This window comes from Malaclemys terrapin, chromosome 12 (assembly GCF_027887155.1).
Source record: "Malaclemys terrapin pileata isolate rMalTer1 chromosome 12, rMalTer1.hap1, whole genome shotgun sequence".
Classification (NCBI taxonomy): Eukaryota; Metazoa; Chordata; order Testudines; family Emydidae; genus Malaclemys; species Malaclemys terrapin.
Window position 1 is genome coordinate 29,179,866 of NC_071516.1, and position 15,833 is coordinate 29,195,698.

General features: G+C 51.2%; 1 protein-coding gene across 1 annotated transcript in view; it reads left to right on the forward strand.

Annotated features, from left to right (window-relative positions):
• The first annotated feature begins 811 nt into the window (after positions 1-811).
• Positions 812-15,833, forward strand: part of SNTA1 (syntrophin alpha 1) — a 66,750-nt gene continuing 51,728 nt past the window's right edge. The window contains exons 1-2 of the mRNA XM_054045560.1: positions 812-1,200; positions 6,330-6,515. Of these exons, the coding sequence (XP_053901535.1) occupies positions 933-1,200; positions 6,330-6,515 (454 nt within the window). The 5' untranslated portion in view covers positions 812-932. The remainder of the gene's footprint in view (positions 1,201-6,329; positions 6,516-15,833) is intronic.

Genomic DNA, 15,833 nt, shown 5'->3' on the forward strand with positions numbered 1-15,833 from the left:
ACTTTCACTTCCTTTTTTCATTTGAGTTTACAATTAAGGTAAATTTGCTGGCCCAATTATGACAACAGCACCTAAGGTCCCCTGAAATCAGTGGGAGTGGATAGTGTTTCCTACATATTTTTAAGGATCTGTATTGAAGTGACTGGCCCAAGGCTGGACTGGGAGCTAGAGGCAGAACTGGCATGAGGTCCTCGGAATCCTAATGCCTAGTCCCCTACTCTGACCACCCCTCTCCCTGAAGAGCTGGCAATCCTTTGCCTGCTTAATTGATTTGCAACATTTGGACAAGCTGGGCTGGGTATTTCTTCATCTAGCCCTAGTGGCCACATGCTGATGGGAAGGGAAGATGGGGAGAGGGAAGATGGGGGCAAGTGTATCTGATGTGCTGGGGAAAGAGAAGTAACTGGGCCTCTTGCCGTGGATCAGGGATGAACCCCGCTGTTCCTGACCGGGAAAGAGATCTCCAAAGTCTGCAGGGCGCCCCAGCCTGGGACCGGCAGGCACTGGCCCGGCTAGGAGCTCTGCCCCTTCTGCCGCGAACGGAAGGCTGCTCCTGGCCCGCAGCCGAGGTTCCGGCCCGACTCCGCAGCTGGCGCCCCCATCCCTGCGCCCGGCTCCTGGGCAGGTCCCTGCCTTGATGCCCGCGGGCGCTGAGAGGCGGCTCCGAGGGAAAGGTCTGGGTGGTGCCCATGTGTCCGCCGCAGCCCCGTGCGCCCCGGGGAGAGGAGAGGCGTGTCGGGGGGCGGCTCCCTGGGCGGGGCGGCGGCTCGCTGCCCCTGTGCCCGGCAGCCCGCTGTCCCTCCCGGGGGAGGGCCCGGGGGCGGCGCCCTGGGGGTGGCTCAGTGCCCGGTGCCCCCGCTCCGCGCCGTGCGCCCCGGCCCCTGGCAGGCGGGAGGCGGCGCAGCAGCAGCTATCCCAGGAATGCGCTGAAGATGGCGGCCGGCAGGAGAGCCCCGAAGAGCGGGCTGCTGGAGCTGCGAGCCCCGGGCGAGCAGTGGCTGCGAGTCCTGGTCACTCTGGCCGAAGACTTCCTGACCGTGAGCCCCGGCAAGGGCGCGGGGGCAGAGGAGCCGCCGCCTGCCCCGGCGCAGCTGAACGGCGGGGAGCCGTGCGCCCAGGTGCCCGAGTCGCTCACCAACGTGAAGCGCACGGTGCGGATCGTGAAGCAGGACGTGGGGGGGCTCGGGATCAGCATCAAAGGTAAGGGGCGCGGCAGAGGGCGAGGGCTCGCCCCGCTGCTGGCCTCGGGCGCTCGCCCCCCTGTCCACGTTGCTCCGGAGAGCAGGGTCCGTGCCCCGTGGGCTGAACCTGCCGCTTGGCTCGAGGGTCCCAGCGACGGCACTGCCGGGCTCTCCCTGGTGGGCACCTTGCAGCGCCCAGCGCCGAGGCGCAGCTGGAGGCGGCCGGTGCCCTGTGGCACCTCGGGGAGTTGGCTGGTGCCTGACCAACTTCTGCGCGCGGCCGGGTGCCAACTCCGTGTTTGCTAAAGCGGTTGGGGAGGATGCCCTGGGGGTGGCCACAGCCCCAGGCCCCCATCTCCCGCTCGCCCTGAGCTGGAGGGGCGCTTAGCACGGCTCCGGCTGAGCTGCCGGGAAGCAACCTGTCACTGCCGCTTGTGCCTGTTGGGGAAGTTGGAAATGGACAAGCGAATCCACCGGAGGCCCCCATCCTGCACTTGCCCGGAGGAGCAGAGTGAAGTCGCTCACGTGTGTGTTTTCAGGGTTAGGCCTTAGGAATGTAACCCATGCAGAGGAGTGACAAGAGTGACAGGTTCTGCTCCTTAATTTCTAAACTCCAAATGTCATGATTTTACAGAGCCCTGTCATATGCAGTGGTTGAAAGTTGCAGTCTTCTAGCAGTGTATTTTTAGGTCTGTTATATCAGTTACACAGGTTGCATCAGCTCCCAGTTAAAATGTTACCTTTACATACAAATATAACTTGGCACTGCTCCTGCAAAGACTTACATACATACTCAATGTCCATGTGGTGAGCAACACCATGGAAGCCAAGTGGATTACTCACAGTGCATGAAGTTAAACATGTGCATAAACCTTTGCAGGATTGGAGCCATGGTTTCTTTAAAGTGCTTTTTTATGTGAGTTGTATGCTGGCAGGTTTACATGTGCTGTGTGTGCATACTGTAAATCTAGAATGCAATATCTTCCTACTGTATTTTCCACTGCATGCATCCGATGAAGTGGGTTTTAGCTCACAAAAGCTTATGCTCAAATAAATGTGTTAGTCTCTAAGGTGCCACAAGTACTCCTGTTCTTCACGTGAGATCAGTTTGTGAACCTGAAATTGCCCATCACTTGCACTGTGCCTACCTAACCCTAGGTTAGCCTGAGCATACAGAAAAAGTGATGCCTCTGAAGAAGTGGGGTTTTTTACCCATGAAAGCTTATGCCCGAATAAATGTTAGTCTTTAAGGTGCCATCGGACTCCTCGTTGTTTTTGAGAAAAAGTGAGTGGGTCTAATGTGTCTAAGCAGGGTTGGGTGGTATTGAACAGAAAGGTTAAACTGGATGGGGAGGGGAGGGAGTTATTCTATAATAAATTATTCCATGAAAGCGTAAAAAGAGCTGAGAATTGTTCTCCCCTTATGTCCCACATAATTCAGTTCACGTCATATTCGGTGTCTTTTAATTGTGAATTCTGATGGTTGTTTGCATTTGCCCACAGGCTAGGCACTGGCATTGCATTTGTATCGTCCTGTCACTGATGTGAAAGGGTGTTTTCCTGTTCTTTTATTGGCATTCCTGCACATTAGCCTGCAGCCTGCAACAGAGTTTTGTTCCAAAATACCATCAGTCTTATCAAAATATATCTAAATAAAAATCTGCAGTCCACCGCACTTATTGAATTAATCTCAGTGAAGGCTGTACTGTAAACGCACTGCTATCCTCATGATCAGCACAACTCAAACGACCTCATTTGTGCAACTTTTTTGCTCAGAGGAAGTCAGCACAGTGGCTGGAAGAAGCTCTGAGGAATAGACAGTTTTAGCACAAAATGAACGGGGCTGTGAAGGTATAATTTTCTTGCAGCTGTAGGGCCCAGTTGTTTATTTTAACAATTGATGCTTCACAAGCCACACCTGGCAGACAGACAGCTTTGACCTTCAAAATCCAAGACAGAGATAATGCACCTTGTGGGGAATCTGAGTGAACTCAGAGAGGGTTGACAGGAGGAGATGTTGGAAAACTGGTCTATTGCCAGGCTGGCTTTGGCCCATTAATACATACTGGGTGTGGTTCACATTTCCACCGAATTAAAGCCAACGCAGGAGCCAAGTCGGTCTCTTTCAAATGTTAAAGAGTTGATGTTCTTGCCTCTAGAATTTACGTGGGCTGGGGAAGAGGAAAGGACAGGGCACATCTGGGAGCTGAATAAAGCAGAGAAAAGCTAGCAACTGGCCCAAATGCACCATTCCCCCTATTTCTTTCTTTAGAGAAGTCTTTAATTTAAGTGGCCTGTACATCTAATAATAATCGGATTCTTTTGTATCTGTTTTGCTCTTAATCCACATCCCCCTCTCCCTCTCTCTGTTTTGCAGTTGAGATGACGCCAGCCTTAGAGAGCTGTTACCGTATATTGATCTTTTCCAATTACAGATCTTTAATGTTGGTGGTGCGGGGGGATGCTGAGGAGATTCCTCATTATAGAAATATGGAACTGGGCCCACATTGTGAGTTCAGTCTCTTGAGGGAGGACTCTTTATCCAGGCATCCCACAAGCCCTTGTTCAATAAAATCCGTACAGCAAAGCAAAAACAGAACTTCTTTCGATATAGTCACAAAACTAACAGAGCTCAGTCTGGTTCAGTGAAGTCTAGAGCTCTGCCCCTGTTCTGTCTCGGCTGAGTCCTTGCCGAAATGTTCCTATTCATGCTACCAGTGGCAAAAAATGTGGACATCTAGCTCCAGATACTCAAGAGTTCATTTGGCTGCCAGATGGGAGATGAGCTCTTTGGAAAATGTGTCTGCTGGAGCGGGAGCATAACCAGCATCTGTTTAGAGCGTCTAGGCTGATCTAATTGATTCTTCTGTGCCTTCTTCTTCATGCTTTCCCCACTGCTGGAGGGGCTTCTTTCTGGAGCATACCATGCAAAGACCATGTATTGCACAGAAACGTGCTCTGATCCCTTTATGTTGCCCAGTTACGGGACTCCCCTTTTGCCTTCAATCTACTGATGAAATATATAAGTGCTATTTAAGAGTTAGGGATAGTTAATAATCGTAATAAAAAGCCACTAAAACCTTCAAGATGTGCATTTTTGTAAATCTTGAGCATCAACATGGCCTTGTTTTTGTAACCTTTGTCCTCCCTTCCTCTATTCCAGTCCCACCGTTTCTCTGCTCCCTTTTCTGTGTCTTGTCTGAATTTTAGAATGAATTTTAGCTCTTTGGCTATTCTGGGGTGGGTTTCACTGGCTCTCTTCCATCCTGGACCTGAGAAACCTTTTTGTTGAAACTGAGGGTATCCGAAAATCAATTCGGTATCGAGGAATAGGCACTTTCCAGCAAAAAAATTTCTGTCTAAAAATTCTCACCCAGCCCTCATTAGCACTAAGGTGCTCCTTCCTAGGAGAAATGTTACTCCATTCAGTTAACGCTTCATTTTTGCAATGACACGTGCATTAGCAAAGTAATAAAAATCCAAACTGGGAGCCATAAACCGGTGCAGCTGGTCATGCAGATGTGAAGGTGACCATTAGCACCTCGGAGGGTGGAGAAGGCATGGCGGGAAGGCACTACAAAGTGACACTTTTCCATTCAAATGCAATAAATGTCATATTTGAACGTCAGACTTTCCTACCAAAAGAATGAACACTGACAGGAATCTCTAGGTGGCTTCCATTTCTCCGAGGAAACAAGTGGAACTCCAGCAACCTCCCCGGAAGCGCACACCTAGGTTTATCCCAGTGGTTCTCACATTTTTTCGTGCTGTAGACTACTTCCTAAGACAGTGACGCTTCCTGAGCCCCTCTCCTTCCAGCTCGAGAGTGGAGAGCTGGAGACTATTACTCCATCTGGCTAGGTACTGTTGCCACACTTCTCACCAGAGGAGCCCAGGCCCACATTCTCAAAGCTAGGTAGGTACCTAACTCCTATTGACTTTGAGTTAATCCTGTTGATTTGAGTGCCTTAAAAGTTTTACCAAACAAACACAGAAATGCCCCTTTCCAATCCCCGCCTCCCTCTGTATTAGCCTCCTTTATTGCAGGGCTGGAGTGCCTCACAAACTGAAATGTATTTCCCCTCCCAACCCCATTGTGAGGTACTGTTATCCCCATTGTACAGGTGGGGAGCTGAGGCTCAGAGATAAACTAGGTGACTTGACCAAGGTCACACAGCCTGTTGCAGAGTCGGGAATTGAATCCAGGGTCCCAAGTATCAGGCTAGGGCCTTAACCTCTCTTCCCCTCCAGCTCCTGCTGGGCTTTTGTTCACGGTGGAAGAACTCAGCCCATGGCTCTTAGGGATTGAGAGCTATTTGCAAGACGCAGTCTCTTGCAGTCCAGCAGGGTCGCTCTTTGATGCCTGCAGCCGTCTGTACTCTAAATTTTCTTGGTCATTTCCCAGTTTGACCCAGGCCACCTGTGTATTTGTTAAACTTCGTATTTCGGTGTCATCCACAGACATGGTAGCAGTGGCATTTCCACTAAAGAGACTCTGATGAGAGCCGGACGTGAGATAGCCGTGTAGGGAGCAGATCTGTGCTTCCTTTCTTTTGCATTTCACTTTATTGATGTCTAGTCAGAAGAGCCTCTAGAAACTCTCAGTCTCAGGCCTGGACTGGGGTGGAATAAGCAGCAAGTATCACTGCTGGGAGACTAACAGATGCTTCATCCATGTGGCAGGAGCTGCTCTGTCCTGCTGCTGCTGCACGGAGCTAAGACTAAGAGCCATCTCTATCAATCATACATGTAGCAACTGGCTGAAACCGAAATTGAGGAATCTCATATTTCCAAGAAGGGGGCCAGTATCTGGACATCTCTCTTCCATGAGCTATGTGGCGGAATGTATTTTCTGAGATTCAAGCAAGAAAAGGACAGTTGCTAGGATCTCTGGGCGGAAGTGGGGTCAGATGCTTACCTCCTCTGATTCATGCTCCTCTGCACAATGATAAAAGTAGTGAAAATGATTTTCTACCCAAAAATGACACCAGTGGTTGCGAATCTGATGCATTACTGGGGAAAATGAGTTAAATCTTGATATATTGGAACTCAGATTTGTTTAAGCAGGATGCTATCTAAGTAGTACTTTCCGCCTTCTGTATATAAATAGTTATATACTAACCACTTCCTTTTTCCTTTTCTTTTCAGGCGGCCGAGAGAATAAAATGCCTATCTTGATTTCCAAGATCTTTAAGGGGCTGGCTGCAGATCAGACAGAGGCGCTGTATGTAGGAGACGCTATCCTCTCCGTCAATGGGGCTGACCTTTCAGAGGCGACGCACGATGAGGCAGTGCAGGCACTGAAGAAGACTGGCAAGGAGGTGGTCTTGGAGGGTAAGTACCAGAGCAGACCTGTGTATGAATGTGGCGAACATTGCCAATAAGACTGTGTGTGCTTTCCCCATGGCTGAAATACAGACCCCATTCCCTCACCCCAGAGGTGCTGCTGGGCTTGTAACATGGCCATTCTGCTACCAAATGGCATTTGCTGTTTGTTTTTATTTCTGCACAGTGCATCTAGGTTCAGTGCTGGGAGGTGCCACGGAGGGTTCTCTGGGGGCTCCCCTCCAGGTGCCCTGGAAAGGGCCAGAAGTGTCCAAAATGCAGGGTATGTGGGGCTCAGCTGGGCCATGCCTGAATCAGGTAACAAAGGCAGAGTGACCAAATGATGGACCACGGCGAAGGAAGTTTCCACTCGGAAACTCTTAATGCTGAGGAAAGTTTACATGTCCCCTTTGCCATCCCGATCCCATCGAGGGTTCTGCTTAGCCTTGCCAAAGCCATGAGGGCCCGGGCTGAGGCTCCCTGCTGGGGGATGCCCACCGGAGCCAGTCTGACCAGCAAGGGATTTTACATGCTAGATGGGCTGCAATATGGAGGCATCCGCGGTGCCTGCTCTTTGCAATAGTGAGGCCTGCGCTGGCAGTTCGCCAGAAGCCTGAGATCCAAATCTGCATATACATTTACATACCGTTTTTAATTGAAAACAAAATAGGCACAAACCATTTCATCCGCTCATTCTGAGAATGGGAAATAGCTGCTGGGATCTCCCTACATAGATGGACAGAACCTGCTTGTTCTGCTCAGTCTCCAAGGTGGCTGTGGGGCAGGACTCTGAGCCACCTTGGGGCTGCACTCTGGGTTAAATGTGGCATTTCAGTTCAGTTCTGCATTGCCCGGCTCACCCCAGATCTTAGTGTGCGTCACTTCGCATTCTGGGGATCACAATGCTGATGCTACTGGCTAGATCTGGCGAAGGTGCAGTGCAGGCTTTCTTCCCCATGGGCTCTGCCACCGTCTTCACCACAATTCTCACTTGTGTTTCTCCTTCAGCTCCACGCTTGGGTCTCCCCCACGGCTCGGTCCTGGCCTGCAGCACCCCTGGTATTACAGTGAAGGGCCTGGTCTGATCAGACTCTGTTAACAGAGTGTGACTGGTGCTTTCTGATAGAGATAAATGTGGGGAGTGATGATATCGCATTTCAGCTTCAAATGCTTTACGGACATGCACTGAGACCTCCGCTGGAGGGCCCTGGGAACTAGGCTCTGACTGCGCTCTCCATTTCACCCCCAGATGCACTGAGGCAGAGTGGAGATGACTAGTCTCGGAGGGAGTCAGTGTCAGAGTGTAGGAACCTAGGCCCACGTTAGACCTGGGTGATCGCTGGTTTTAGACTGATTTTGGATCTTAGCATGAGCCGTGTGCTCAAAGCATGGACCAAACCAATAAGATCATGAGAGAGAAGAGTTGTTTGTGTTGTATTCGTAGTGACCCTGGAAATACCAGTGTTACCTGATTGAACATCTGGGCTGAAGTAATAGAAATATAGAAAACAGGGTTAACTGGGCATCAGGTTCAGGGTTTAGCCCAAAAACTCCCTTTTTTGTCTTTCACTGAAGTCCATTAATCGGCAACGACATCCGTTGTTTGCTATTGAGTGTGAAGAGCAAGGGTTTCTAGGGCTCTTGGGCAGAGCTTTTCCTTACCCCTCAGGAGCCGTGCCATGATAGGAAGGTGTCTCCTGGGCCTGAACTTGTTGCAAGATTTTTGGCCAATGTTTATAACTGTGTTGCTGCTAGTGTATAAAATACAAGAGTGTATATGGTTATATTGGTGTTTGGGATGCAACCAGCACCAAGTGGCCCTTTGGCACAAATAAAGGAAACTGAGTGCTGTGAAACCTTATAAACGTATTAGGAAAATAATTTCCAACAGGTAGCGGAGGTTAAACTCAGGACTTGGCTGAGGCCATCATATTAATCTTCATGTGTGTCTTGCTGAGATTTGAACCCAGGTATTCAAAGATGAAAATCCAGTGAGCTGGGAAATCCGTTCAGCTCCCTGTTCTAAGTACTAAAAGAGAGATTTTAAGCTGTAATGTTGTTTGTTTTGTGTTTGAAATTCCAGTGAAAGCTCAGGCTAGCCAGAGCACAGAGTGTTCCGGTCACATCTCTTCCCACTCCTGGCATGCTGAGAACCTCCTCCCCTGCCCACAGGAGGGGCAGCTCCCCTATGGGATGATTTGCCCCCTTTTTGGCCCCTGTAAGCTACCAAAGCAGCATAAAGGGGCCATAGCAGGGGCTGGAATCTGGCTTGCAGTTAGACAACATGGACAATTGTTCTGTGTAACCCTGAGCCTCTGGGGCATAGGGTGTAAATATGTCAAGTTCTAAACCCCTGAAAGCCAAAGTTTAATAATGGACGTCAGAGTAGCCTAGTACTTATCCAGCAACTTTCCTCCTGGACTCATCCTCCCCTACAGCAGCATGAACAGACTAGATTTGGTGCCTGAAAAAAATAATGACCATTAAAAAAATCCCATCACCCAGGTCCCAGTGAGAGGGAAGATCTGGGAATACTGATCTGGTGGTTTTGGAAGATGTTAGTTTTAAACCAAGCTGTTTCCGAGGATCACAAATCTGAGTGATCTGTAAAACTCAACTGACTTGAATAACGGCAGAGACATTGTGAGAACCATTAAAGCTTTAGGGACTCTCCCAGCAGGGCGATGAGAGGTGTCTTGTCTTCACTGATTGCAGTTGTGACTGCCTGGCACATCTCAGAGCTATAGGAGAGATTAAGTGTTATGGCCAGGTGAGCTGGCAGTGAAGGACTGCAGGTGTCTGAAGGTTTCAGGAGACCCACTCAATCCAGACGCCTGGGAGGAGACTCTCACACTGCCTTGCGTCTGAGCCAGCAGACTGAACTGCTGGGCACTGGGAAAGGTTGACCCTGCAGTCACTGGCGAGAGGCTCATGTTAGTGGCCTGACTGCTCTGTTGTGAGAGAACTCCTACGTCCTCTGCGAAGTGGAGAGGCCAGTCATGCTGTACTGAAGGAGAACCCGTAACTGGCCAAAGGAGAGAGTCACAGTGACTGGGGTGGGAGAGATGAGACAATGGAGATTAGTGGTGTTTGTGCTCTGAATCAATTAGCCTGGTCTGCCTGTCCAACAAGCGGGAGAGTTTGACGTTGCGCTCAGCTGCCCGAGTCCCTGCTTCACCCGAGCAGGCCCTGCCAGCCTATCAACCCCGGGTAGAGCGGAGGTGGACTGGCACAAGAAGGGCAGACTGCTAGAGAGCTAACGTCAAGTTTTAGTGGGGAGCGCAAACATCCTGGAGTTGTGACCTGTCTTCTCCTCCTCCTTCTGCCAGAACAGCCACGAGAATGAAAGAGCCAGCCCGGGATCCCCCTGGGTTCTGGCCCTACCCCCAGAGAAGCCTCTCTCGGTCAGTCGGCCAATGGCAAATGGTTTAGCATCTCCCCAGTGTTTAGTTTGAAAGCCAGGGCAGAGGCTCAGCTGGCGGATAGCCGCATACCCTATTGATTTCTGAGTCGCTGAGCAGAGCTGAGGCCCGGCCCTGGGTGTAAATGCTAACGCTCTCCCTTAGCTGGACACATCCTGCATTCCTCGGGCTGGATTTAGTGCTGGTGAGAGGTGCTGAGTTGACATCCCATGAGACGGAAGCACAGCTGGGCAGTACCAGCTCCCCCCATGCTGCCTCCCACCAGCATGCTTCAGAGACAGAAGAACATAAGAAGGGTCAGACTGGGTCAGACCAATGGTTTACTTAGCCCAGTATCCTGTCTTCCAACCGTGGCCGGTGCCAGATGCTTCCGAGGGAATGAACAGACCAGGGCAGTTATCAAATGATCCATCCCCTGCCCTCCAGTCCCAGCTTCTGGCAGTTGGAGTTTAAGGACACCTAGAGCATGAGGTTGCCTCCTTGCTATTTTAGCTAACAGCTAGCGATGGAGCTGTCCTTCATGGACTTCTCTTGTTCTTTTTTTTGCCTCCTTCCGGGGTGACAGCAGAGTGCTCTCCTCGCCCCCAAGCCCCACTGACAAGTACAGGCCTTGGCCTCTCTGCTGGGGCCCTGTAGGGAAGGGGACAAGTTGTTTTGTGTAGGTTTTTGTGGCCTGCGCACCAGTCTGCTAGGCCCTGGCCTGAGACCAACCCTCCATGTAGCCTGTAGAACAATGGCTAGTCCTGAGGGACCAGGCTGTCGCCCAGCTAGGAGGACCCATGCAGGGGACAGCCTTGTGGAGTTTCCTACTAGATCATTCCTTCAAAGGGCGGGTCAGGCAGAGGGGTCACAGCCAAGATCCGGTGGGTCCCCAGGGATCCATCAGGGCCTGGGGCGTCCCGTTGGAGGAGCGTCTCTCCCCTCCCCCTCTCTGCCATTGGCCCGAGTAGGGCTGCCTTAACTGGCAGCAGACTTGGTCATGCTCAGACACAAAACCCCTACCCTGCAAGGTGTCACAGGAGCAGGGACAAGCTGGCAGCATGAGGCTGATTAATAATAACTTCTAACTTCCATCCAGCCTGGCACCTTGACTCTGGCAGTGGCCAGTACCAGTTGCTTCAGCAGATGGTGTAACCTCATCCCCTCCGTTTTGTGCCTCTATAAAGGACAATCGGACAATGACTGGCCTTCAAGGCAATCTCTCCCTAACCCTGGGTATCTAGTCTTTGATTTCTGTCCTGAACCATGGAGGCTGATATCTCTGATACCTTTTTAATCCTAGCTAGTGGAACTGTGGGTATTATTATTATTATTCATATGTGTGTCCAGTCCTTTTCTGAATCTTACTTACTAAACTCTTTGCCTGAGCAATAGCTTGTGGCAGAGAGTTCCACTGACTAATTGTGTTGTGTAAAAGAACGATTCCTGTTTTATTTTATTTTGTCGCCCTTGTTCTTGTATGCTCAGAAAGGGTTACTAGGAACCCCCGATTTACATTCATTATACAGTGCACTATCTCTCTCTCTCATATTTTTCTCCTCCCTTAAGTAGTGGTCCTAACCATTTAAATCTGTCTTCACATTGAGTCTTGCCAGGCCTTCCACTACTTCTCCGACACTTCCTTGTGCCTTTTCTATCTCTGCTGTATTGTTTGGAGGCACAGAGGTGATTTGCCCAGCGTTGTGCAATGACTCAGTGGCAGGGCTGGAAATAGAGGCCAGGAGTCCTAACTCTCAGCCACGTGCTTTCACCTTAGCGCACAAATGACGTAACTGAGAATTGGTTTCTGTCGAGTGGGTAGACGGGCAGTGGAGTTGGTATGTCTAACATCACAGCAGTTAGGGAAGGGCTGGAGACCTTGCGGAGGGGGAGTAGAGGGAGATTTTGTAATGTCTTTGCTAAGGGTTCTGTAGGAGGGAGGAGCCGTTCTCTTGCGGATTCTCAATCCACTAACAATAAACTAAACTCCACCGTTTCCATTGCTGTGTCCCATCAGCCCTACAGCTACGAGTGCAGAGCAGCAACTGCCTCAGCTGTGAGGAGGGAGGGAGGGGCCTTTTCTCAGGCACAGCTAAACTCGCCCTCCCCTTCAGCTCTGCTAATCAGCGAGCCCAAAGGCGACTCAGATCCGTGGAGTACTGTGGCCCTGCAGACTTGGCCTGTGTGAACAGGAGAGCTGTTCTCTTTGGCTCCAAATGCTTCCTTGCCCTCTTCTTTGGATCTGAAGGGCTTTCCCTCCCCCACCCCCTGCCCCAAACTGCATTGTCTCTAAACTCTTTTTAGCTTTGCTCAGCCCTTTCTGTGGCTTGGTTCCTCCTCTCTCCGGAGCCTCCGGAACCACACATCATCCTGTGGAATGTGCTCCTCTGCACAGTTGCTGGAAGTTGATCTTTTTAACCAAAGAGAAATGCGAGAACTCCTTTCTCGCCAGGCCTGTGAAATTCCTTCCTCAAACCTCTCGCTCGCTTGCTTGTTTTTCTCTCTTTCCTTTGGCCTGGGTTTGTTTCCTTTTCTCCTAAAGATTCTGGATGAGGCTGGGATGAGCTGCCTTGTGTCTAGGGAGAGAGATCAGAGGAAGCCCCTCTTCCCCAACCTGAACTGTTTACTCAACCTGCTGATTAGAGGGCAGTACTGAGAACACGGATCTGCAGAGAGGGCTTCGCTGTAGTTTGCTGGGGCTCAGATGAGACCCAGCAGGCTTCTTTAATAAATTAAAAATTCCAGCAGGTAAACTCCAAAGGGAAGCTGGCAAGGTTTGCTCCTGTGTTCAGAGACTTGGGGACTTCGTTTGATTCCTTTGCAGCCTCACAGGGGTTAAGCAGCAGAAAGTACTGGCTTCCCATTGCTCAGTGTGGCTGGGTGCAGGTAACCTCACTCGAGCGTGGCAGGGCCCTGTTCGCTTCATTGCAGGAAAGCCAGTTCAGGTGTCTGGGCCAAACTGAAAGGAATTCAGATGTCCTAGCTCGGCACATGCTCATTTCCTTGGCTGTTTCCGTTGCTGAGATACCAAGGCAAGACGTGACGGCTCCAGCACTATGAGTTCACTAAATAAACATGTCTGGCTCTCAGGTTTTGGGGTTGGGATGGTACCTAGCCTTTGTGCAGCTCTGCTCCTCACTGAGCAGTGATGATGGCATGGGGGGAGGTGGCAGGGAGGCGAGGGTCAGGACCTGCCTTTCCTCACCTGCAGTGTTCCAGGCTCTCCTAGCCATGCTCTGGTGCAACACATCCCTGCTTAGCTGATTGCAGCCTGAGCTGATGTGGCTGCAGACAGAACATTGTTAAGCAAAGAAGGTGGGGTTGTTTTTTAAATTCTCTTCTCTGTATCTTTGTTCCACTGGCCCTTAAAGGCTGGGGAGGTGGGAGAGGTGGGGGGCATTCTGGCTCTTGCTGAAGAGCAGGTCCCCTGAGCAAGGGCCTGAGTCATACAGCTGAGCAGCTGGGTGGCCGGAGTGCTCCAGCTGTGCTCGACAGCACTCTTGGGAGCCATCCAGCATCGACAGCGGGGTGAGCTGCGGGTTTCCCAGCTCGGGTCTCTCCGATTCCTCAGCTTTCTGGGGGTTCTTTCCTCTGACAAGCCTGGGAGCCTGGATTCCAGCTTCGTTCCCGTTTCCTTTTCCAGCTGTGATTTGTTTTGCAGGCCACTTGGAACCCTGACTTGGAGCATTTCACAAAAAGACCAATCCATTGTCTGGCTTGGTTCGCTCGGGTCAGCATCCTTGTGCCTCAGACGTATCCCGGCCCTGCCTCCTTTCTCAACTGATTCCAGCTGCACAGCTTCTCCCGGGGTTCTGACCTATGCATGCGCTCTGGTTTGCCTCCAAAAATGTTAACTGGAAGCAGGTGGGTGAGCACTAAGTCCCTGGGCAGTGAGTGGGAAGCAAGGAAAGGGGCTGAGATTGTAGACAGAGCTGAAGTCTTTTGCCAGTCAGTCTCCTCCCTGGATACCTGAAAGTAGGTGGCTTGAAATTTGGGATTTTCCTGGTCCATCCAGGGACATTTTTCTGGGCAATCTGAGAGACTGTCTCTGCTAATCTGGCTGATACACTAGGGTTAGTCAGGGAGCAATTTTTTGCTTCTACACAGTGGGGCCAGATGCTCTGCTGGTGTGACTCCATTGAGTCCCAACGAGAGCTTGGCCCCACGTGCACCCTTAACTAGAGTACCCCAACGAAAAGCACTTGGCACTTCTGTAACTCGGCCCCCCCAGGATCTCCAAGCATTTCATGAACTTTCTGTTGCCCACAACAAACAGAAGCGAGACAGCTGGCTCGTTCTACACTATGCCCATCCCCAACCAGACTATACCAGCTGTGGTGGGTCTGTGGGGGTGGTTACCCTGCGATGTGGGGTGGAACTGCAGGGTGAGCAGACATACCTCAGCTAGCTTCAGTCTGGCTCGCTCGGGTATCAGAGCAGGGAAGCCCCATCCACGCGGGTTGCAGCATGGGCTGTGCTTTGTAGGCAGAGTCTAGCGCTAGGCCATGCAGCTTCTCTCCACCCCGCTGAAGGTGAAGTTCTGGTGGTGTCACTGGCCATGCCTCAGAAGTGTGCCTGGGCTGGCACCAACTAGGGCAGCTCTGCTCAGGCCTGTGCCATGAAGTAGCCCCCTTTTCCAACTGCAACATGCGGGGGAGGGATGCCCAGAGCGGGGGCAGTGAGCTAGACTGGCTCAAATGGCAGTCACAAGGGCCGGTGAGCGGCAGTGGACAGACGAGGGTTGAAGCAGGGAGGATTCTGGTTTTACAGCTGTGACCTGTATTCGTTCCAAGGCCCAAAGAAAAGTGACAGTGAGTTTAATATCATGTAAGTGCTTTCGGTCCTCCAAGCCACCCTCGGCCATAGCCTCACAGCTGGGAGCTGGCAGCCTTCTCAGAGGTGTCCTTTGTGCAGAGACAGAGTTCAGAGTGCTGTCTGCTGCTCTCAAGAGGGAAAGCTGCTGAATCAGTCAGCACTGCCAGGAAACCTGCTCAGCCTGGACTCACGGAGCACAGAAGGGCTGGCCATGGCCATGAATGCTCAGATAACTGCGAATGCTGAGAGCGGGCAGAAGGGGATGGGGCAAGAAGGCTGGGGTTCAGTTTAACCGCAGGGCTGAACTTGCTTAAACAAGTGGGTGCTGGAGGGTAGAACAAAATCACGAACCAGCCCAGGGCTGTTCCTGTGTGGGCTGGCAGCGCTGCTGGCAGAACCGTTCTTGTGCCGCTTCTCCCTAGGTCAGGGCTGTGCAGAAATAAAAATTAACCAGACTCTTTGGAACCTCAGAAATGTTCCCCTTTGAGTTCTGAGCGAAGGGTTGTTGTCTCAGAGCTGTTTCCCTGCCCAGGGTTGGGGCTCTGTTAGGTTTGCATTAGTCATTCTCTACTGCTTTGGCCCCTCATTGCTTGCGCCAGCAGTTTTAATTCTCCTCCAGTACCAGGACACGTCCTATACCAGCCAGTGGACTGGGGGGCCAGATGTCCTCTCTGCCATGGTAGAACTGCTCAGGACCTGGCTGTTTCGCTCTTATTCCATCCTTACAAATACAGCAGATGTCCCACGGAGCCATTTCTTGATTATCAAGCGATACAAAAACTGCCTGTGTCATTGTGATGCTGTTGCCGGCACAGAGTGCCCAAGGAAAGCAACAGCGGGGTTGGTTGCCCGGTGTGCTTCGCGCCAACGAACACACCAGGGTGGAGAAGCAATCAAAGCTTATTTGAGATCTCAAAGCGGTGCAAGGAGACTGGCACGTCTCAGATCAAGCACACTGAGACAAGCAGTTTTCCCTTTTTATTCTTTTTGCAGCTAGGCTTTTTTCTTCAACCCTCCCCCCTTCCTCCTATAATAGTTTACTTTAAGCAAGTAGCAAGCAATTACATTTAAGCAATTAAATCATCTTGACGGCTATAAGTCCATCTTGTTA